Below are 24,702 nucleotides of genomic sequence, written 5' to 3' on the forward strand. Positions count from 1 at the left end.
ATTCATCTAAGAAAAAAAGCCATTAATTATCGCCTGGCATACAATCATGACACTATGTTTCTTCGTAAAATTAAATAATCGAAACAGTTCCATCGCAATATTCAATATTCAAATACAATTGCTTTAATACAATTGTTAAAATTATTTGGCTTGCTTCATCACAATCGGAATCAATGCTTTGATATTTCTATACGGCCATATTAATATGTATTGTAATGTATATTGACTTAATATATATTATAATGCAAATTATAGAGTATATTACTATATATAAATATAAATTATAATATAAATTAATATATATTATAATATATATTAATATGATACACGTAAAATGCAAAAATTGTTTACTATTATTGATCCCTTTATTTTATAGAAATGTAACGAAATCGTTACTCTAAATTTATGTATTTAGTCCCCTATTATTTAATCGTGAATCTAAGTTTTAGAGAGAAATATCGCATTTAATGATTTTTCGATTAACATTCTCAAGGATCCAAAAAGTTTTACGTTGTGTTTAGGAAGAAAGCATTCTGTAATAAATTAAGAAGGATATATTTTCTAGGGAGAAAATACTTTGGAATTCTCTCATCTATATTTCATAATTCCTGGCATTAGATGTTTTCGCAAGCTTCGATTTTTTATTCGACATCGTTAACTTGCAATATTCTGTTTATTTGGCTATAATTGGTATTAGCCTAATAACATAATTATAAATTATATACAAATAATATTACATAAATTCGTCCAACAGATTGTGCATATATAACCGGTATGGTTATTCAACAATGTTCCACGCTAAGTTTCTGTTCATATTACAGTAACAGTTCAAATATTATTAATAGTAACAAGGAAGGTAATACTTAGCATGGATGAAAAAATACAAATAGCAATCTTTCTTTTAGATCATTATATAAAAATGAAGGATATATTTTCATGTAAAAGTATTCATTCAAGTTATGCGTAGTATTTACTGTTCATTATTTTCCTTATTTCTTGCACAAGTATGACTAGCTCTCTACAGCTGTCTCCAGATTGTTATGGCCGCTTGCATTGTTCTAACATATGGTACCGTTCCAAACTTACGATAATTTAATTCCATTGAAACGAGATAATAATTGTTTTAATTAGTTATTATTATACAAATTATATATAGATATAAGATTCAGCACCTTCTTTTGCTCTCGGAAGTCTTGTTCAAAAAATATTCTTACAAACGTACCTTAAGGCATCATTGCAAAAATAAAAAATCTAAGCAATGCTATTCTTATATTACAATATAGCTAAATTAAACCTGGATTTGAAATGCTTGTAATGATGAATAATTACAAGTCAAAGCTCATACAAATAGAGAGCTTTTGCTCCGATAGAGGTAAAGTATTTATATAAAAGACGAACAAACAGTGACATTTGTTCCAGAGAAGAGAATTTAACTGACCATTGCTCTGAGTATCTAATATGGAAATGGGAACTACATACTTTTATCATACATCATGTTTTAGAAACGGTTTTAACTAGTAATTTGATTCGATTAGAAATATTCTTAGGAATTATTTTTCAATCATTCCGTGTCAGTAACTTCTCTCCTAAGGCATGCATGATCCTCAAACGATTTGTAATCCATGACGATACTGATTGCTATTCCAACGCGCACAATCACAGATTTTTGACGTAGCGAAGACATTCTGCGGCACCGTCGTGTTCCCTGTCTCCCAGCTCTGACAGAGTCTAGACACGCTTCCGTTACATTCGTAAGAACACTCCGCAATGCGCGTCATACTTTTCGTAGATCACATGGGAGCGTAATCGAGTTGGACCGTGAGATGTCTAACGCCCGCCGCTTGGAAAATCTTTTGCGTTGTCATCACGACAGATTTGGGATCTACTTCTCTCGCCACTTCCAATTTCAAACATCCGACATACACATCCGAGCACAGAGTCCAAAAGTGCGGTTCTTGTACACTGTAGACGCCGGGTATCTGTGTTACCTTATTGTAGCACTGCGACAGAACATGATCCAGAGCTACTGGCTGTCTTTGCATAAGTATCTCCCACGACTCTTTCATCAATGAGATTACACTTAAAACTATCAATACTGCTATAAGCATAGAGCATATCGGATCGGCGATCATCCAGCCGAACATTTGCATCAGTACAGCCGATATGATAACTCCCACAGAGCCGAGAGTGTCTGCAAGTATGTGCAAGAATACGCCCTTCATAATTTGCGAGTTCGTACCACTGAAGGACATTTCCATCTCGACATGATGGTCATAGTTATGATTCAAGAGAGAGTAGTCATGATTCTGGGAGTGAGAGTGACCGTGGTGTCCCCTCCCACCATGACTATGACCATGACTATGGCCGTGATTATGTCCATGTCCATGTCCATGTTTAAATGCACATATTCCTACTAAATTCACTATCAATCCCAACACAGAGACAACGAACAGCCTCTCGTGTTTAATCTCCGGTGGCTCGATGGCTCGTTCCACTGCTTCCGACATGATAAATAAGGCTATAAACAATAGGAGCAGTCCGTTCACAAAGCCACCTAACACTTCGGCTCTAACGTATCCATATGAGTATCTGTCGTTTGCCCTCCACTTGGTGATGACGGATGCCGCTAAACCAAATAGCAGGCCAGTGCAGTCAAAGAACATGTGAAAACTGTCGGAGATGAGACCGAGACTGTTGGTCCATATTCCATATAGCAGTTCGACGAAGGCAAAGGACAGGTTGAGAATCAGGAACAGAAATAAGTTACGGGTGTTCGGGTCAGAGAAGATGAGACGTTTCCAACTAAGCAGCTTCTCCTTGATCCTACTTCGGAAGTTGGAGCGTGAGTCGCGTGGACTGTGAGAAAGGGGCAGCATCTTGGAATCACACTGATTCTACAGGCGTAAATCTGTCCTAAGGAGAAAATTTAGTGTCATGACAAGATGGACCAAAAAGTGAATAAAAGTAAACATCAGTATCAAAGTAAAATAAAGACAATATTTCGGTATTAAGATAAAACATTAAAGGCCGATTGTTCTACCTTTTGGTAAATTTTACTTGTTGGGTAAGTAGCAAGATTACCCAATCACATGCGCGGCTTACCAGATTTATCTCACAGGTAAAATTTATCAAAAGGTGGAATAATCGGTCCTAAAGCAAGTAAAGTTTCGACATAAAAATAAAACAAAAATACTAAGATAAAATAAAGCTTTGAAATAAAACAAAAATATCGAAGTATTAAAAAATAAAACAAAGATAAAGCTAGGACACTAAAGTAAAGATTCAGTATTAAAAAATATAACAAAGATCAAGAGAAAACTTTGATAATAATAACAAAAGCACCAAAATAAAGCTTCGCTAAAGCAAAAACATTCCGAATAAGTGCCTTTTTTCTCAGAAATAACATTTGTATTTTTCACAATCTAAATAATAAAATGATCGTTTATATTTTCGTAAATAAATGTATAGCTATATATGTACATATGTTGCCATAAGACATGTCGCTCTTGAGGTAATAAATAAATTCAGAAATCACGTAAATTTTTAAATTAAGAACAGACGCACATCTGTCTCAACAAAATAGTCGAAGATTCCCGGAGTCTCTTCTGCAACACCAGGCACGAAGAGACAAAGCGTAGCGATTAATCAGACCAGTCGACATAAGGTATTCCCAGCTGTTTGACACGCGTCAAGTTCCATTAATTGGAGCAACACATACAAACATGTGCGTGCATACATACGTACGTTCACGCGCGGCCACGTCCAACGTTCAGGATACTCTAACCTAACCTAACCTAATCCGCGCCCCATGCGAAACTCACCTGTCGCGCTGTCAAATCCGTCCCGTCGATGTCAATCCGCTGTCCTGTACTGCATGCCGGCTGTCAGAAGTGCGGAAAACTGGATCGCGCGCGGCAGGAAGGTGCGCTGTAGAGGAGCGTGGCCATGCCGCGTGATCCCGATCAGTCGATGAACGGGCAGAACGGGAGGAACGAGAACCAGCTGCGTCGCAAATGGGAACGAAATTAAATTCGACGATGACAGTCAACGTTTCCCCTCATGATTGTCAACCGACGTCGACGACTCGCCTCCCCGCAATAAGTCCACGTCGCCGTGACTTCGATCAACGTAATTGTCAGTAGTTGCTGGATTCGGGCCGGGAGAATTGACGTAGATGGCGCGACGATTGCTGTCATCAACGGAAGTGACGTCGCACGTTATGGCGAACAGTCTATTTCCCTTTTCTTTTTCACGCGACAGCCACCATGGTAAGTTCATGTGTTAACTGTGCGACATTTTCAATGCGATCCCGTAAAAGATTCATAGATATTACGTAGAGTATGAGGCTCGTGAAAAATGGTAAATTTTTATTAGATTGCGAGTTACACGCTGGGTGCATCTTGTTTACATACGAAAAGCATTTCTTGGATCCTCCACGTTGCTGCAACAAATTTAATTTCCTTGCTTTATTTTTTTACTTTAGTTTGATAATGGTATATTTAATACTAAAGCAAGATAATGATAATGATTGTATATTCAAAGAATATATTGAAATAACAACTAAAGATTATCATATTGATAACATAACCTGTCTTTTTTTCTTATGCTTGAAATGAAGTTTGCCTGTCTATTAATATTTCTATAAACTCTAAACAATGTCTTTGCACAAATTTGAATGCAAACGTATCGTTCTCTTCAGTCTCTCTTTGGGTTTTAAATATCACATTCATGGATTACATTCAGAGATCTGTTCTCAGCTGAAAGTGAGTTTTGTATATATTTTCTCTTTCTCTTCAATATGAAAAGAAAAAAAGAAATATAAGCAAGAAGCAATAAAGAGAATAAGCTCAGGTAGAGTTATTACTATAGCACTGCTACTAGGACTGGGACATACGAAGTAATGAAGTACTTTCATTTAAGAAACATAATTGTATTTTGTATTTCAAATACTAAGATTGACAATCAATCTTATTATTTGAATTACTAAATACAAAATATTTTCAATCTTTCGATTTAAAATACAAAGAAAATACTAAAGAAGTAACAAGTTCAAACAATATATAAAATAATTCAGACAGTACCTTTCCAAAACATTGAAGAGATCTTTTTGTTTTGGGGATATATATATAGATCTATATTTTTGGTAAAATTTATGATGACCAGTTATTTTCTAGATAAATACTATGACAGTAAAATACTGATTTAATGAGTCTGACCATAACTTTTGGATACAATTAAATTTTATCTTTTGAATGTGTCTTATGTTTGATCTTATTATAGCCGCCTAAAAAGGATACAAAGAGTTCTTCTAAACAGCCTCAGAAAACACAGAAGAAGAAGGAGGGTGGATCTGGTGGAAAGGCCAAGAAGAAGGTTTGTATATATCTTAACAATACTAATGGTAGATAATTTCAAACAGTTAATCTCATTTGATGTGCATTTTTCAACTTGAATAGGTTATGGAAGTAAAAACTGATTTAATGAGTCTGATGAGATTTAATTAGATTTTTTTCTTGTTATTTTTAATGTGACGTTAAAATCGTTTTGATATAATGTTCTCTCTCTTCGTATTCTTGCAGAAGTGGTCCAAAGGAAAAGTACGTGATAAGTTAAACAATCAAGTACTCTTCGACAAACTCACATATGAGAAGCTGTTGAGAGAAGTACCGCAATACAAATTGATTACTCCATCGATTGTTAGCGAAAGGTTAAAAATTAGGGGATCTCTCGCAAGACGGGCACTGATAGAACTTCAGCAGAAAGGCTTCATCAAGCAAGTTGTGCAGCATCATGCACAACTTATCTATACACGTACTACTAAGGGGGATGACCCAGCAGTATAATATGTAAACATCAATTTAATAAAAAAAATTTAAGCCAAGATACAATTCTATATTCTTCTAACCATATGTTTACAATCTATTAACTAATTAGTTTTCATAATTGCAAATATCATTTGATGATAAAATTTAATTTATTTCAATATTAATTAAAAATATTTTGTGTATGGTAATGTACATATTAGATAATTTAAAAGTTAGTTAAAAAATTAATGAAAATCCATAATAAAAGAATTTTCATTCTTGAACAATTTCTAAATAAAATAGATTTCATTTTTCTGAGCAGTAGAAAGTGAAAAATCAAATTTTTTGCATGATTGTAATAAATTAATTTGTTGGAATGTCTTTATTTACATTTAACATGATGAATTGACAAATTATATTAAAATAGTCGATATTTTTTTTTATTACTGTACATAGTAAGCGCATTATAATTTCATGTTTCATATTTCCTTGTATCACCATCCATCACACATCTCTAATAAAAATGGATACAAGATTAATAATTATATTTTCATGAATAGTCTGGCTTTTTACGAATTATTTTGTATACCAATTGAATACCAATTTATCAAACTATTGAATCTGCAAAAAAATTATTTTGACATATATTGCAAGAAAAAGAAAATAACATGTTTTTTTATTTTTGATAGCAAGATGGCTCTAAAAAGGAAATATAGAAATATAGAAGTTCTCTAAGCAAATTAAGAAGCAGGATTTAATTTTTTAATCGTTATAAAAAAATGTTACAAAAAGAAAAGTTATATTTAAATAAATTTATCATTTAAAAAAATTACATATTTTAGTATAATATAAAAAATAAATTTTGTTTTATATCAAAGAATAGTATTAATATAATATTAATACATAGAATTTGATAATTATATTTTATAGATAATTCATAGCAGGAGAAAATTAGCAGAAAATAGAAAATAAAACTTAATTAGAAAATGAATTCGATAAATTGTCCAATTTATTCTAACACCATACAAAACTCATCAACAAATATCTATTATTTTCTGCTTTTATTTATACTATTCATATTTTTTATCATACAGAATGTTCTCCATGTTAATTCTCTGTCTGAGGTATTTTGAAATGTTTTAAATCCCTAATTTAAAACTTAATATTTTAGGATACGTATTTGCATCGAGGATAACATTTTATTGCATCCACTTGATGTTCGCGTAATTTAAGTTCTATAATTCCCTATTTTTAGGCGGATAATTATTATTGGTGCTTTCCAATAAGCGACAAAGTATGATATAGTGATCATCTTCGTTTAACATTGACAAATAATAAGAATATAATGATTCACTGTGTTACACTGTATCATACGTGTCTCTTGCTGGAAATCACCCTATTTCTATTCTCAATATCACAGTATCCTATTGTCAAACATAGTTATCTAAGCCAGGTAATCGATTTGTATGCTTATGCCATTGATCATTAGCGTTATGCTTTGAATTTTTAAATAATTCCGGTTTAGAGTCAATTAGATTTTGTATCTTACATAAATCTATACTCACTTTGAGACAAAATTCATTATTTTTTATCCTAGTCTCACCATTACGACGTACAGTATTTTCTTGAAACGCTATGCATTGAATGAACTTTTTAGAATTGCACGCATCGATCTGCTTACTTAGAATACTATGTTCATTAAACTTTGTAATATTCGAGACTCGCGTGACGTTCCGGTTATTGATCTTCGAACTGATGTTCATACTATTTAAATTTTTTAAACCGTTCTGTAATGTCGGAGAATCGTCTGTATGATCATTACCAATTTTATTATCAGTATGTTGAACAGTGATATCATTTTGCGATATTTTCTCAATGTTTTTATTCATATTAACATTTAAATCAAAATCAACACTGTGTATTATTCTATTAGTCTCCTTGAAAAATAGTTGAGCCCTGGACCTTTCTTCTATATGCACACTGTTTATAGACGCTTGTTTATGTCGCTGTACAGTTTCTAAACTAATTCGTGAACCTTGGTTCGAAATAAGCGATACAATATTATCTACATTCGTATTGCAAATTGTTCGATTTAATACACTTACATTAGTATCACTTGAAACGAGACACGTCTCACTGTCATTCTCGTGAACTTTAAAACAGTTATTCATTGCGCTGTCAATATTATTTGTCGAGTTCACATTGTCTAATGTATCGTTATGCAATAATACTTTAGATCTGATCGGATTTAAATTCTCTTTAGCATCATCCCGACTGTGCGCTATGTATATTTTGTCATTAATTGAAAAATTTTCATTTTTCAAAGAGCGAAAATGTCTCTCAGTTGTAATATTGTCGGTATAATCTGAACTGCACGAAGCTTCACGAGATGCAATGGTAGACATTTCTTTTGCTTCTCGCGATGCAGCTACATCTGCCAATCTCTTACTTTCCTTGAAGTTCTTCATCGAAATATTTACGGAAAACGTATCGTATAAAATCATCTAAGCAAAAAAATATAATTAAATTAACGCACGACAAGAAAATGAAACATAAGACAATTTCAAATCATAGACAAGAAACAGAGAACAAATTTAAAAAACCGTCAATATTTGAGTATACAGTTCTTGAATCTGTTATTCTGTTCTTATTGCCTGAGCTTCTCAATTGTATCTTAAGTTTTATTGTTTGTTGTTATCAATAAAATCTATTAAACATACTTCAATATTGTTCGATGCGCAGACTCGAAATTTCAGGTCCTGTAGATTCACGTAACGTGGTATCAGTCCAGGTCGATGACATGTGATATGGTTGTTAGTGATTTGTGGGAAGACACTGCAGGTTGCGTTAGATCTTTGACAGGCAATGGTTTGTTTGTCGAAGACACTACAATAATAAATTAATATTAACGCACAAAAGATTTTATCATTCATATATAGAATTCAATTTTCATTCTTTTTCATCGTATTGATTTGTCAATCATTTACACTTAGAGAAAAGTTTCTTCGATTTGAATGTCATTTCTTGAAATCAAGTAAATTATAAAGTTATATAAATTGAAAAACTCGTTTCTTTCATTGATTCTTTTAAGTTGAAATAAAAATACCTTCGAGGAGAAAATAAACTCAAAGGTTTTTTACTTAAAAAATCAATGAAAAAACTGATTTTTTTCAATTTATATATCTTTTTTCTAGGTATAAACAACTTACAATAGGGGCCGAAGTTGGTCGTTGAACACTTAAAAATGTACTCACTTGCAGGAACAATTTGATGGGTCAGCTTTCTTATTGTTGGTAGATTCAGTCTCAGCAGGTCTGCCTGCATCCCCGTCACACTGTTAGAATCGCAAGATATACACTGGAGAAGAGGTACGGGGAAATCGATTTACAACAACTTATACTCCCCGCACCATGTTTCTCGCCAGAATATATTTCTATTTTATTTAATTAAAAACGCGATATCTTCACGAAGATTTATTGTATAAAAATATTTTAACGTTAATCATAACTAATAATGATATTTTTGTTCCGGAAGTGTATTTTATGTACATTTTATAAAACATTTTTAGTTTTCGGCTGGATATTCAACATGATAATTGTTGAAGTTCTTGAATTACTTACGTTCTTCTTGTGTGTCGTCTTGTTTGTGGAAATGTTCTCAATACTAGGTGTACTAGAAAGTACATCTTTCCTTGATGCAGCTTCTTGTTGATTTACTGTTATTATTCGTTTGTCGCTCAGAATAGGCGCAGTTACATTAGTCGTTACTGGTTGATTTAGCAGAGGATTGCTAAGTACTGTTGAATTACTAAGCACAGTGATATTATCTGTCACACGTGGTAGAATTATGCTATTCGATGGTACACCATACAAGTTTGTTTCATTTTTTCCATCATTTTGATCAATTGCCGTAAAATTCGGTATTTGTTGAAGGTAATAACTACTAATTGGCAATAAAACTGGATTATTTTTAGTGAAAGTTACAAATTCTGTCGTATTTGCTTGTGTAACTCGGTTTTCGTTCTTCTGGTTTAGATTAACATGTACAGTATTTCCTTCCAAATTTGATAAAATTTGATTCATATGTTGCACATCATTTGCCTTAATTTGTATATAATTGTGTTGTGAAGATAAATTATTTGCTGGATTATTACTTAACAGTGGAATGAACTTGTTTGCAGATGTTCTTTCACTTTGCAGACTATCTGTATTATTTGTACTATTTTTTGCATCATTTTGAGTATTATTTGTTTCATTTCTATCAGATACTGTAGTTCCGACTCGAGAATATGTTTCGTGCAACCTTTCGTCGAAATTATTTCTTTTGATCTTCTTGCAGTTGTTAATGTTATTCGCTGAAAAATATAATATAACGTTATCAATCATAATAATAATAACCGTAATAAACTTCTTTTCCTTTCTCTCCATAAATTACCTTCATGCATGCTACGCTTCGATGAGACAGAGGTAACGAGTTGCTCTAATGTTTCATTTATAGAAAGAGGCGAGGTATTAGCATGTAATGTGATATTGTCACATATAACATCAGGTACACTTTCGAACACTTCAGGTGGCAGAGAAACAACATTAGTAATTTTGATATTCATAAATGACGTTTCACTTGTTTCTTCCGTTTTTATAACGTTTGAAGTAATTAGATCTAATGTAGATTCTTGTGACGTAAGTACATCGATTTGGTCCTTGAAGATGATAGATTCGTTTTTCTTCGAAGCTCTTTCTGCAATAGGTTTTGGTAAATCGATATAATCCTTTTCTAATAAATCAATTGTCGCTACATTTTGACTCTTAGATCCCACTGTTGCATTTAACTTCTTCGATGTTGATGTGCTAGGAAGACACAAACTGCTAAATTGTGTAGGCTGTTTCATGTGTACAGATGAAAGATTCGTTTTTTGTGTTAATGTAATAAGCTGTAATAAAAGCAAATTAAATCAATATTATTAAGCAGTAAATTTACGATAATGCATATAATTTTATTTAACAAAAATTCGATGCTTTTAATCATAAATTTATTAAAAGCATAATTCAAATTTTTTAAATTGTTCTCTTTCTAATTAATTAATCATTTACCTCCATATCATCATCGCTTTCAATTATGATAACATCTGTCTTCGTCTGAATCGGCTGAGATTTTTCATTATTTTTGCTGGGCAACTGTTTTTTTTCTGGGGGCTATCTTCTTTATTTTTTCGCTGAAAATGCAACTGTTTTTCTTTCTGGAAGCTATCTTCCTTACTTTCTCGCTGAAGAATATTTTTTTTACTTTCCTTACTTTCTTCACTTATCAATGGCTCCTTCTTCTCATCATCATTTTTTAATAAGAATTCATTTTTTGATTCATCTTTTGTACTAGTTTCAATAGCAGCTATATTCTTTTCAAGCACGGTACTTGTTAAGTCTAACCTGTTAAGTAAAATAGTACATTACATCTAAGCAAATGTCCTATAAAATTGAAATATTTTCTATCATTATCATAATCTATTATCGTTATTATTATTAACCATTGGCCTAGTTTGATCATTTGCTGTTGTAACTTAAAAGAACGTGGTCCAGGTCGCAAATTAATATTATCCAGAATAGATTCTAAGGAAGAAGTGGAAGATGAATCGGTCAAGGCGCACGGCATAGGGAAGTCAGTTCCCACAGAGATATCTGTATCACTATCCAAATCTGAATCTGAATCTGAATCTGAGTCTGAATTTAAATCTGAATCAGAATCCCTATTTTGACTAGTACTAAAAAAAAGAAAAAAAGATATATAAATTAGACATATTAAATGTGCAAGTTATTTGTTCGATTATATAACAATTCAAGATAAACATTTTAGGAATTTTCTACGATATGTAAGATTAACAAATAGACACGATGCATACCTGCCTATTGCAGAACTGTTGCCTAGTTTTACACGATCATTACCTTTATAAAAAAAATACATAAGACAAATGTTATAATTACAATGTATCTCTTTTTTACAACATACTTACTTAATATAGATGTACATTCTTCGCATTCCCACACCGGATTAGCCCACTTCAACTGTCCGCAAGACATATGGATACCTTGTGAACCGCAAGTACGACATAGGGCCAATTCCCACTTACTATATATTTCAAAAATATTTTGTTTCTTGTATAGCACATAGCTTTAATATCGTTATAAGTAACTATTACTTACGCATTAGTACTTGTATATTTCCTTCCCTTTGGACAAAGACATTTCGGTGCATCGCATTGATCATGCCTATACAAAAGCTCTTCAAATGCATTTGGTTCCAATTCCCACGAAGCATCTCTAATTATATAAAAAAAATTCTTATACGCTGTTATGTATTTTATACACTTTGTATAAATAACGAATTAGTATATAGCACTAATAGTAAATATTAATCTAAAAGTAAGTTTTTGCATGTTAAGTTTCTACTAACTTACACCAACAACTGAGTTTACAAACTTAACAAGTTATAAAGAAAGTAAAAATAAATGACTACTGAATTTTGTTTTACCATACTTACTGACTTGGCACGAAAATGCCGTACTCTAACATAGATTTTTGAAAATCTTTTTTATTGTTACATAAGGGACACTTGAAAAAATACCCTGCACTCAATGCAAGTTGCTAAAAAATGAGAGATTGTCTTAGATATATAAATCTGTATTCATATTAAAAAAATATTACTATGACATGAAGCCATATTAAAACTAACCTGAACACAAATGCGATGAAACCATGCATCTTTTTTACAGCAGGGAGCCCATAATGTTTTCACAAAGTCATTAGTATTAACTTTATCATAACAAATATAACACATTATATCTGCAGCAGCCTGTTCTAGAACCTGTTCATCAATCTTTTGTTTCGGCCTGTGGTTTATGCAATACGATCTGAAACATTCCAAATAAATTATTCGATGATCACTGCAATCGCAATTGATCAGTCAATTTGGTATTTTTCTTTTACCTAAATTCACCAAAAAACTGATGCAGAGAACCAGCTTTCATGCCACAAGGAAAATGAAAAATCCGTTTGCATCTTACGTTACAACAACCTAAAGTAGCACCTTGTTTTTTGCAGTACGAGCATACCTAAAATCATTAAAATTTCATTCATTAGAATGTGTTTATTAAGTTTAACAAGCACAAATATAAATGTAAAATACTCAACTCGTAACAAAAATATTTTTTATGTATTAAAGGAATATGAGATTTACTATTAACTTTATTTACTTACAAAATTGTAACTTGAACTTATAAGGAAAGATCCCCAACTCGAAAATTCAAAAAATTATGAAACTTTTACAATAGAATTGATGCTTTCCATTTGGTGAAACAAGTCACAACACAAGTAACGTTCTTAATCTTTGTTATTCATTGCAAAGAAAAAAAATAGAATGTGTCAACATGTATCATTAAATGAAAAGCATCCATTATGATACTTTTAATATATGTACCAATCTCTTTCCCCTACGAAGTTCCTTTTGTATATCTTCAGCAAGGAATCCAAGTATGCCTTCATCATCATTACCTTTCTGTTCCATGTTCGAGGACAGGAGCTAAAAGAAAATTTGTATGATTAATGTTGATTTCCAATGTAGATTAACTTTAATCTCGATTCAACTTAGAGCCTCTTTTATCAATTCCGATAAATGTTAATCGACTTAACTGTCACAATGTGAGAACTAAACACAGTTCATCTAAAAAAATACATTAAACTGCTGTTAGCATCTCTGCAAATTAATCATCAATTGATTTAATTAGAAGTTGAATTAAGAAGAAGTGGTGAAAAAGCCCTTACACTTAATCTTTTTCTAATTTTTAGAATTAGAAAAAGATGAACAGTAAATTGAAATTAAGTAAGTTTAAGAGATTAAAGTTAATCTATATTGATGGAAATTGGCATAAGTAGATAAAAAATATATAACAATAATTTTGAAGATATTCCTATCTCTCTAGTGTTTGTATCAAAGTCTATTTTCTATAATTGAATTAGAATACATTTTTGAAACAGATTTATGTTTAATATTTGATGAAAGTTTTACAACAGACATCTTTTAAACCTAGATATTTTTTGGACACTCATAAAAGTAGAGATCAAACTAATGTCTTGATTTAAGATTATTATCGCAAACCTACCAAACAATAATAGTGGGTAACAATTCCATTATGCTCGTAGATCTTTCCATATTCCAATTCATTGTCCTCGGCCAAATTGCAGAAGGAACAGACTAGAGGATGAACCTTAGAAGAGGATGATCTATTCTTCGAGGACATTGTATTTGAATGACAGAAGCAGAAGCTCGCAAACAGTCACAGCCGAACGATGATCGGCCGCGGTGGCAATGCAAGCTCGAGCATCTCACTGTCACAACAGAATCTGCTAACCGTGCTGCGATACAAACGCGACACAAATATGCCGCGAATGACGGTTTGATATGATTATCTAGCAGATCTAATGGAGATGGAGACTTCACAATATTCACCTCGTAAATGCGTCATCGTATATGACGTACATACAACAATTATACCACGAAAGAATTACAAAAATCGCAAGTCAGGACGTGATTTTTCTCCAGAATTGCTCAAAATTTTCAAAATCGTTGAACTAGTCACGTGGAGGGGACAAACGAAAGCCACAAACAAAAGCGCCTTGAATCTGAACAGCGTTAATAGTGTTAATAACCATTCCAGTAAGTTCCAACAATGCCACTGACAGGAACAGCGATCGACAGTAATCGAGGCTTTAATTCTGCGAACTACTACTATTACTACTACTAATCATTACGGTAATTTGATCTCTACTCTCATTAGGTTCGAGACTTAACAACGAGGAAAGTCATTCTTTCCTCAGATTTTCGTCTCATTCACGTGGGGCGTAAGATCTTTTATATTTATATGACGTGGATTAACTTGTATCAACTTGCTTCTATTAATTTGGAGGGAAAACGAAGCTTAACGAAATTGTTGATTGTTCATCTGATTGGTTGCGACGAAGCAGCTGTAAAGAATTACGCATTTCTCATTTGTTGTCTTGCGAATCAACAACCAATCGCATTTCCGTTCTTTATATGAAAACAGCATTTTATAAATTTTCATTACAATCGATACCTGTTCTTTTTGGGTAAAATTTTGCATCAGTTCATCTTTCTTCTACTTTCCTCTTGAAGAGAAAAGGAAGAAAGATGAATTGGTGCAAAAGTTCAGCTAAAAAAAAACCACGCCGTATTTATGAATTCGATAGATAATTATAATATTGACATTTCAACTGTCAATATGTGTTTACCGATTGTTAGTTTAAAATTTAAATAATAATAATTAATTAAATTAATTAATTAATTAAATTTATAAGCATTAATATCTATTATATTATATATATATTATATATATAATATTATAAATATTAATTTGAACAAAAGTTATGCCGCTTTTCAAGATTATGTTTACATAGAAATACATATTATTTATATATTTTATATATTAATTTTATTATTAATTTTATTATTATTATTATTATTATATATTTATATTAAATTACACTTTTTTATATACGTAAGCAATATAAAATATGTAAGTTATTATCTATAAATTAGGAAACACAATATAGAAAGAAGTAATTTTTTAAATTTAGTATTGATATTTAAAAAATAATGGGAATTTAATTAAAATTGTATTATTCAATTTAGAATATTTAGTTGTAAAAATAATTCATCACTGAGGTCTGGTTCCACCAATGTAAGATTAACTCTAATCTCGATTCAATTTAACTTTTTTAAAATTTTTAATTCTAAAAATAAGAAAAAGCTAAACAATAAATTAAACCAAAATTAAAGTTACTCTTATTGATGGAAATGACTTACAGTATTTATAATAATAATAACAGTACTATTTTACAAAAAATATTTGTAATTCAATTGAAATTAGAACACTGATTTTTTTTTAATTGTGTGTGTATATCAAGTACAAAAATTTATTTCTTTTATATTCAATACCATTCAGTAACTGTATTTAATTCCTTGATTCCACTGGAATTATTTCCATAAATAATATTATTTAGATAGGAAACTTGCGCAAGCTCTTTACGAGCTTGTGCCATTCGGTATAAAACAGGACAGTCCAAAGACACGCATTCTATGTTACTCAATCGTCCAATGCAGGAATGACAGATCTGAAAAAAATTCATTAAAATTAAATAATGATTATTAGCAATGTATAGCTTAATATAATTAGTCACTAAGGAAAAATTTCAATCTAAGGAAAAATTTATGCTCGTTCGCATAAATCTCTTCTCTGCGTTTATGCTTACGGCAGTAATTTGTTGATGATTCCTTTCTAACTGTTTTATCTTTTCGAGAAGTACGAGAACGGTTCGGCTTGGCTGTAAAAGGCAATCTGGACAAATCTCTTTATTGGTCTGTTCCTCACAGATAATGCACGACGCGGAACTGAAGAACTGACGAATAGTGGACTTTGGATTGTCTCCTCTTAAGTGTGCGATATTATTGAAATTCGAATGATGGGAGATTTCTTTATACCTGTAAATGCGATATTCCATTATCTTCGATTACAATTCGATGACAGTACGCGTGTTATAATTATGTCATTTAAAAGCAGAGAGAGTATTCAATGATTACATTATTATAGTATTTCTTTTTATAATAAGAGACACGAACAAAATTATTTGAAGTACATAAATATGTTTAAATATTCGTTTAAATATTCGTAATCTTCATAGCTTTCATTTACCACGCATTAACATCGATTCGGAATAAATTAAAGCAGCGATTGAGGGGCGGTATGATGACTTTCGTTATGTAATACACAGAGTTTAGAATTAACGACGGATCGGCGACGACTTCCATCGGCGTGCGCACGCAGTGAATGAGCGCTTGATTTGGTGCACCTGCGACGATGACATAACGAACACGCTCGCTGGTGCGCGGTATAGCGCGAGGATCCTTTTTAATCAACCTGCGTGTTAACTCCAATGCTGGCACGCAAGCGTTGGCTTTGTATCCGCGCATTCCACGAAATTCTTTCGCGAATGTAAGATCCAGGATGGATACGCGCCGCTGAAAGATTTTGTCAAATTGCCTGATTACATACTGCTTCACCAGGGAGACGTCTTTCGTTTCGAACAAAATTTTGAGGGTTTTTTCAAGTATCTGCAATATGCAAATATTTAACATTAAAGTTATAAGAATTTTCTTCTTAGTATTTATTGTTACTTCTTTTTTTACTTTAGAAACTGCGGGACATCCATCTCTGCGAACCGTCTCGATCCCTTTAGCCAGGAACTCGGGCTTCTCTTGATCGCGAGTTTCATACATATATCCACAATATCGTTTTTTCGTCTAAAATTTTAAATTTAACAATATGATCTTTACTTTACATGTAATCATTAATCTTGTTTCTGTTTAATGTCTTACTTGCAAAATAGATGGATGGAGAACTTTCTCAAATTTAAGTTTCACGGGCGGGGGATTAGTTGCGGTAACAGCGTCTGCGATTTCCTCGCCGATAGTAAAGGCCTCTTCTCGAGATTTTCCAGGTAATAGTATAAATAAAGAATCTGTATCTCCATAAACTACTCGTGCGCCCCATCTTGGTGTGGTTTCCACCAATTTGATCGCACGTTCCAATGTCTCTCGCCCTTTGCTAACTACACTATCACCTATCTATTAAAAAATGTTATAAGATCATTTTCGCATATTAAAAAATTTTGTCAAATTATTCTATCTTTATATATCTCATTAAAATATTGTACCTCAATGCACGGCATTCTACCGCTAAAATTGGCGGATGTATAGCCATAAGTAACGTTTGCAATTAACTTGAGACCCAATTGCTGAGAATGAAGAACGCGTTGCAATGTACGATTTTCTGCCGGATACAGCTTCATAGATTCCTTCACCATCAGACGCGTATTCAAAATTTCCGAAAGCATACGCGGTAATATTCCTTGACGTACCTCTTTCTTTACAAAGGCCACGCCGCAAGGCGAAAAGTTTATTTTGTCTTGCAACTTTAATACTGTATTCTTTCTTACTCTTAATGTTGCTGCACCAAACTCGAATGGCCCGTATCTAATAGAGGAAAATATCAAATTAATGAGTTTAATCTGATTTTTCCGATATTATAAATGTACTCACTGGCCTATGTGTTCTATTCTCCCTAAACAGGTGGAGAAACAATAGTTATAAGCAATGATCATACTCGGATATAAACTTTGGAAATCAAGCACAATCAATGGATCGATATAAAATTTAGACTCGGGTTCCATGATCAATGGCAGACATTCTGGAGCTCGCATCTTAGCTCTCTGGTGCATGGATGGCGAGATCGGAATGTAATTCATGGGTTTCGCTAATCTGAGCATCATAGACTCCACGCGAAATTGTGAGCCTCGCGAGAAAACTTCATAAAATTGTATACCGAAAAGTCGGGCGAGTTCACACGTGCGACCTATAATGAAACTTCAAAATAAAATAATGAATTTAAAAACTTGGGAATAAATAATAATAAATATTATAAAAGTATAAAGAGAAAATTTAAAAGAATTTGAATTTTTAATTTTCACCTATAACATCCAAATGACCTAGAAGCTTGAGAGTACCCACAACTCTGACGATATAATGATGTATAACTCTGCTTTTTATTATCATGCTCTCCTGTTTCCACCAAGTGGACAACATCTTGAAGGAAGGACACGGAACTCTTTCATGTAAAATGTGATGCATGACGTTCTCAAAAGTGTACGTCAATAATGCTGGAAGAAATTAAATTATTCTTATATCCTTTTAAATATTGTAGAAAAAAAATATAGTGATTTTAAAAGATATAGAAAATATCTCACCTGCTTCATGTCTCATAATCCTCCAGACATCGAGGAGATTGCGACCAGATACTTTTATATCACCTATATCGTCCTTTTCAACCGCGTGAGCATCGAATTTGGAATATATTTGCATGTGTGGAACCCTCGAGATTCTCAATGGAAAGTTATTGAGACCAAGATGAAATGCTCGTTGAAAAACGTAGCCCCATGAAAGAGCCTCTACTTCCCAGCCAAGTAGAATGTCTGGATTGTGCCGCTCAATCAATTTTACAAGGCTGTTAAATGCATCCTGTTCCGTTGCAACATATAAAATTGGACACCTCGCACTAGCAGAATGGATCTTGTTGAGTCTTGCACTTATACAGTTAGAATTTACAATTATAGCGGCTAAAACAAAAAAAAGATATTCGGATAAGTTTTCGTTATACTTGAAGAAATATTAAGTTTCTCGAATCGTAAAGCGAAGTTTCGAGAGATATAAAATATTTTTCACATAAAATTATTAATATTAATCACCATGTTCTATTTGTTCATTTGTCGTAGCATTTGTTGGAGCGTCATTGTAAATTGCGTAAAATAATGCAGCAATAGCATCATACTGCGGATCAGGGAGAAGATCTTCTCGAGTAACAGTATGCACTTCGAGAGATAATAACGTTAAATACTGATGCTGCAGAAAATTTCAAAAAACGTGAAATGAGCTCTAGATTTGCTATATACAAATAAAATTAAAATAACACACTTACTACTGTTACTGCTCTAGCTTTTTGAAGATTTTCGTTCGAGACATTACTTCCATAGCTTCCTTTAGATGAATATTCAATTTGACCGTACGAAACACCTAGCTGCGTCTCCTGTTTATGTAATAATGGATTTGCCAGTACTTTTTTTAAGGAAGGATCTAAAGTTTTTTCCGATATCAATGAATCACTAGAATTTTGTGTCTCTAATTTCCTGGTTTCGTTAGATGTTCTATTCAGAATGCTTTGTTGAGGCATTAGTGAATCTATATGACGCTCCATGTTTGAATCATTACTGATTAAATTATTAAACGTCCCTGGCTGGGGATTAATCTCTTCGTTAGTGGCATTATTAATCAATGGATGCTGTACATTTTGTACATTTAATGCCTTTTCTTTATTCTGCTTACACGATTTGGCATCAGAATTTTGTTTCGATATGTATTTTTTAGCTCTAATCCAATCTTTAACATTCTTAGAAGATGGTGGTTCCATAAGTGGTTTAATCGTTAACGAATTATATCCTGCAAGCGTCCGTTTGATATGATAAGATTTTATATTCGCTCCAGACGGATAAAATTCATTGACTTTCATTCTTCGCCACAGTTTAATACTCGTGATTTCTTCTAGACTAGATTTAAACATGGGTTCGTCGAAATATGAAGCGTTAGTATTCAAGGATTCTTTCTGTTTCGCAAGATCGAGTTTGTTGCCGAAAAATGGTTTTTGTGATCTACATTTAGGAATGCCGTACATCGTCATACTTTCCAGAATCCTTCCAGGACAAGGAGGCTTGTATTTCGTAGTAATTGTAATTATTGCATTTTTCGATGAACGACGAGCCCTCTGCTCTGACAACGAACTTTGACTGTCACTCCCTATCTTTTGATTGAGATGTTGAGTGAAAGTTATGTTACATACATCTTCTTCATCGTCGTCTAGATCAGTTTCAGGAATAACACTATGAGTTTTTATAAACTTCTTTGCCAAGTTTTGTATGTCTGACGCATAGTTTCTTTCGGGAGATACATCATTAATATTTTTTTCTGTACATTGACTGTTTGGGACACTATCATCACTATTTGCATTGCTGGAGATAAATGTAGTTGCCTCTGCATGTACTTGATTACTCGAATGCCCAAGTGCGATTAAAGTTTCAGATTGATTCTTGTTACAATCTGATTCTACAAAAGTATCTTCTTCATTATAATCTTCATCCAAGAAGGACAATCTTTTTCGAACCTCTTTATTCATTTTAATAAATGATTTTTCATTGCTTTCCATTCCCTTTTGATGATCTTGTAATAATTCGTGAATCGTTGTTATTTTATCAATTTTTACAATATTGCTACAAATATACATATTAAAAAATTACTTAAATGATTTAAATAATTATAATTTTTTAACTCTACAAAATATGCAGATCTTACACAGTATTTATTTCATAAGTATCATTATCAGTACCATTATTTTCTGAAAAAGAAAGAAGTCTTTCATTTATATAAAAAATAATAAAAACCTATTATTATTAATAAAATATCATTATTAAATCGAAAATGTTGTTTTCATAAAAAATTAATTTCTAATAAATAAAATAAAGCTACTTGAATTATAATATGAATTTAGATCGATGAGAATAAATTTAATTAAATAAAAGCATTCCTATTCGATTAAAGCGGATCTACTTGAATTACCTTCCGAATTAAAAAATTTTTCACGAAGCAAGCTCACACGTAATGGACGTTTTTTGTGTTTTGGTGTAGCAGAAGTTGAAGGAATATCAGATATTGATACGTATTGATTTCTTTTTGGAGATTCACATTGTCGAATAGGATCTTTACTAGATTTCGGAGATGTAATAGTAATATTAAGAGGCGAGTAATTTCCTGACAACTGTGGACTTCGAGACATCTTGCTTGGAGAATTATATTTTCTTTTTGGCGTTTTAGCCACGTTTCTTCGTTTTTTGGATGACTCGTGATCGTCGTCTTGAGAATCAAATTTCCTTTTTTTCGGAGTAATCTGAACTATATTTTGTGGTACGCTCTTTTTATCGGACTTATAAGTGCACACGCGTTTTTCTTGTTTTTCAATTGTCACATCAACTTCGGATTCAGCATCGCTCGAGTCAGCTGTAGCCCCATCGACATTCGATATTGTAAAGTTTACTGAAAAATCATACAATTCATGATAAAAGCAGTGATTGCTATTTAAAAGTCCTTCTTGAATATACGATTTAAATTCTTGTTTACAATTACACTTGTTTTCTTCATAATTCGTTATATAATTGACATGTTCCATAGTTTCAAACGTTTCTATCTCATCTATATCATAAATATCTAAGTCCCGATGATCTAGTTGCAACTGCCATCGAGTAATATATAATTCTTCTTCTGTCTTCTTATTATGCGCAATCTTTTTTTTACTGTCTTTTAAATAACGGTTTTTTCTTGCGACAAAACTTATATTAGTATGCGGATGCTTTACATTCATACTTCGCAAATGTTTGCTTGTTTTAAAAAATATATGAAAATAATATCTATTTACAAAGTTGTATAATTCTTTTCTTAAGTGATATCTATTGGGATTATTTACATTTATATTTATATATTTAATAGTATCTATTAAATTAAAATTTCTATATAAAGTATACATGGCATAATCTTTTTTCGCATTAATGACAGAAACATAGTTATTTCTAGAATTTTTAGTTATTATTTTAGGAAACCACTGAACTGCCATACAACATGCTATATTATTTTTATTACTTAAACTATTTGAAGTTTCTTCATGTTTTGATACGATCTCATATAAATCATCAACTCCATCAACTTGTGGAAAATTCACGAGCGTGACACCGTTATTTTCTTCAGTAACGTTTGAATCATCTGCAGATCCAATGTTCTGCTTATTATCTACAACTTTTATTATATTGTCATGTTGATTGGATTTCTGATTATACACTGATTCCCAAGAACTTAGATCTAGATCAAAACTTGTGATATTTAAATCCTCAATTTCTTCTTCTTCTGGATCCTTAATCTGTTCATTGAACATAGAATATTGAGACCCTAGAACGCTATCATCATCTACATTACTCGCAATCTCATTTTTTTCTGCTAAATCAGCTAGCATATCTACCAATTGTATATCATCTGCATCCACTATGTACAAAACAGATTTTTATTTTTACTTTGTAATGTAAATATATATTTTTATAATGCACTAAGTAATGTGACTAGAACATACTTACAAAAACTAGTATCTGTCATATTACTTTGACTTCGAGTTGCGTCTAAAAACGCTGATGATGCCAATTGCAACAATTTACAATTATTAATTGTTCTTTCAAGATTTTCTTCAGATACAAGAGATTCGCTATGATTTAAAATATGAGATGCATTTAAGATATTTTCATTATCTTCTATTTCAATAGGATATGAAGGTATCGTTGTATTTGAAGTAATTGTCTCGTTGATCTAAAATAAAAAAATTAAACCAAATTAATATATATGTATATTAACTATATTATCATAATCTAATGGAAACAATGTGAAATACTTGTGATATAGCATTCAGTCTTTTTAATAATTGATCCTTTTGATAAATATCATTGCTAGTTGGCGGTAAAATAATTTTGCTCGGAGTTTTGGGATATAATAATTGCGACTTTGCATTTTCTAGATCAACTTCGGCCCTCCTTGCTTTCTCTTCATTCCAAATCGCAGCAAGACCAGGATTCAGTTCTAATTTTTCATTGACATTTTGCCTATTCAGAATCTCTGAAGCGTGCACATCCACTTCCAACTCACACATGCTTTGTCTTGTTATTGATATCGGAAGATATGCTTCTGAATCTAGAAAATCCATTGACGATCTGCTTTGACTATCTTCTGTTGCACATCCTTGCAAAGAGTGTCTGTATTTTACGCTATTTAAATTGATTAAATTCATGCCATAGAGATTGTAATCTATCATAAATTGTAAAATATACGGAATGTGTGCCTCATATGGCTGCAGAGTTTGATTGAGAACAACACCATTCTGAAAAGAAGTTTGTTTTATTCTGCTTTGTTCAATATCTGTTCCCCCTTAAAATTGCATACTATATAATTATATCTTCTATGCAAAAAAATAAAGCAGAATTATTTACCTGCAACAAATCTGCCGTCCTTTTAATTATGGTTGGATTATAAAAATATATTTTAAAAAACAAATGTTCTTTCTCATGATAACCATAGAAAGGTCTATAAAGTAACATATTACAATAAATAAAATAATAAATAAATGAAGAAAAATAAATATGTTTCTTCTATTAAAAATAAAAGATTCTGATTTAAATTTTACTTACATTCCTGATACTCGTTGAATTTTGTACACATGTTGATTGGTAGATAAAGTGGAACCAAAAGATGTATTGAGTGCAGAATCAATTGCTGCAGCCAGTTGATAAGCATAGCTATCCATATTCTCTTGGACAGTGCATGGGACATATAGGTATGGAAAAACACCGTGAATATGCAAGCATGTTTTCTTTCCTGGAAACCGTCAAACTTTATAAATGACAAAACTTTTTGATAAGCTTAACATAATCTATAACATATTATGAACTTAAGATTATCTGTAATTTTGTTCATTTACCTGTGGCAGTTGAGCCGAATGCTCTGATTACCGGTACTTTTTTTACTTCGGAGCCACGGAATTCTGAAAATGTCACATCCAGCTCGGGTATCGGGGATGACTGATAACTATCAATATTCACCAAAGTGATGGAAAACATGTTCTGCAATGGAAATATGTATATGCAAATAATATGCGGGATTACAAATAAATGCTTAAAATAGAAACAGAACAGCGTATTAAAATAGAACAGTGTAGTATAATATAGTAAATAATATTCTGGTAAAAAGAATAACAGGTCTCCACTTATGAAATGCAGATTGAGAATCGAGATATGTGCGTGTTGATTCGACGATATCAACAAACGGAATATGGTAGGGGACGTAGACAGGTGTGTTCGTTTCTGCACTTTCTGCATTTAAAACGAGCTAAATATATATCCAATTCAAGTTTTAGTGCAAGAAGGAGATAGCATAGAAAGTGTAAAAATATCTTTTAATCCGATATCAAAATCAAACAAACTACTTGTTTTATTATATTTCTTTTAAAAGAAATATTTTATTATAAATATTGATATGTATTTTAGATATATTTGCCAAAAGCAAATATTTTTTATTTTTATGAAAACAGTATGAATAAAAAATTTCTTGTTATCGTGTAATATAGCTTCTTTTTTCTTTTGAGACAACA

General features: G+C 32.0%; 4 protein-coding genes across 5 annotated transcripts; 1 reads left to right on the forward strand and 3 right to left on the reverse strand.

The window, feature by feature from the left end:
* Positions 1-1,790: 1,790 nt before the first annotated feature.
* LOC105618357 (zinc transporter 7) lies at positions 1,791-2,876 on the reverse strand. The gene has a single exon (XM_012199899.1). The coding sequence runs from the start codon at positions 2,874-2,876 to the stop codon at positions 1,791-1,793; it is 1,086 nt and encodes a 361-aa protein (XP_012055289.1).
* Positions 2,877-4,245: 1,369 nt separating this feature from the next.
* Positions 4,246-5,881, forward strand: LOC105618359 (40S ribosomal protein S25). 2 transcript variants are annotated; one of them, XM_012199900.1, is made up of 3 exons: positions 4,246-4,268; positions 5,281-5,373; positions 5,580-5,881. In XM_012199900.1, the coding sequence occupies exons 1-3, from the start codon at positions 4,266-4,268 to the stop codon at positions 5,841-5,843; spliced, it is 360 nt and encodes a 119-aa protein (XP_012055290.1). In that variant the 5' UTR covers positions 4,246-4,265; the 3' UTR covers positions 5,844-5,881. The 2 variants fall into 2 exon arrangements, with proteins under 2 accessions (XP_012055290.1, XP_012055291.1); XM_012199901.1 differs by having other exon boundaries at positions 4,247-4,359.
* A 1,353-nt stretch (positions 5,882-7,234) lies between these two features.
* LOC105618360 (bromodomain-containing protein DDB_G0280777-like) lies at positions 7,235-14,091 on the reverse strand. The gene is given in 17 exon segments (XM_012199902.1): positions 7,235-8,308; positions 8,525-8,690; positions 9,059-9,138; positions 9,425-10,158; positions 10,239-10,734; positions 10,895-10,986; positions 10,989-11,227; positions 11,326-11,559; positions 11,698-11,740; positions 11,809-11,924; positions 11,999-12,115; positions 12,336-12,454; positions 12,457-12,495; positions 12,498-12,705; positions 12,782-12,906; positions 13,272-13,373; positions 13,954-14,091. Coding segments are annotated over 17 exon segments (4,122 nt in total).
* A 1,708-nt stretch (positions 14,092-15,799) lies between these two features.
* LOC105618452 (DNA polymerase zeta catalytic subunit) lies at positions 15,800-24,172 on the reverse strand. Its single transcript, XM_012199989.1, has 18 exons — positions 24,034-24,172; positions 23,744-23,930; positions 23,546-23,639; positions 22,954-23,436; positions 22,646-22,871; positions 22,161-22,556; positions 21,087-21,560; positions 19,399-20,690; positions 19,169-19,322; positions 18,671-19,039; positions 18,395-18,583; positions 17,967-18,279; positions 17,582-17,900; positions 17,244-17,492; positions 17,055-17,168; positions 16,561-16,979; positions 16,121-16,349; positions 15,800-15,982 (listed from the first exon to the last, which is right to left on the reverse strand). The coding sequence occupies exons 1-18, from the start codon at positions 24,170-24,172 to the stop codon at positions 15,800-15,802; spliced, it is 5,829 nt and encodes a 1,942-aa protein (XP_012055379.1).
* Between the last annotated feature and the right edge of the window lie 530 nt (positions 24,173-24,702).

This window comes from Atta cephalotes (assembly GCF_000143395.1).
Source record: "Atta cephalotes unplaced genomic scaffold scaffold00016, whole genome shotgun sequence".
In the NCBI taxonomy this organism is placed as follows: Eukaryota; Metazoa; Arthropoda; class Insecta; order Hymenoptera; family Formicidae; genus Atta; species Atta cephalotes.

Coding starts and splice junctions, on each gene's coding strand:
- LOC105618452 (XM_012199989.1), bottom strand. CDS start 24,172: ATGTTTTCCATCACTTTGGTGAATATTGATAGTTATCAGTCATCCCCG. Junction 17,901..17,966: donor AGAATAGAACACATAGGCCA/GTGAGTACATTT, acceptor TTCCTCTATTAG/ATACGGGCCATTCGAGTTTG. Junction 16,980..17,054: donor GATGTCCCGCAGTTTCTAAA/GTAAAAAAAGAA, acceptor TGCATATTGCAG/ATACTTGAAAAAACCCTCAA.
- LOC105618359 (XM_012199900.1), top strand. Junction 5,374..5,579: donor GTGGAAAGGCCAAGAAGAAG/GTTTGTATATAT, acceptor GTATTCTTGCAG/AAGTGGTCCAAAGGAAAAGT.
- LOC105618357 (XM_012199899.1), bottom strand. CDS start 2,876: ATGCTGCCCCTTTCTCACAGTCCACGCGACTCACGCTCCAACTTCCGA.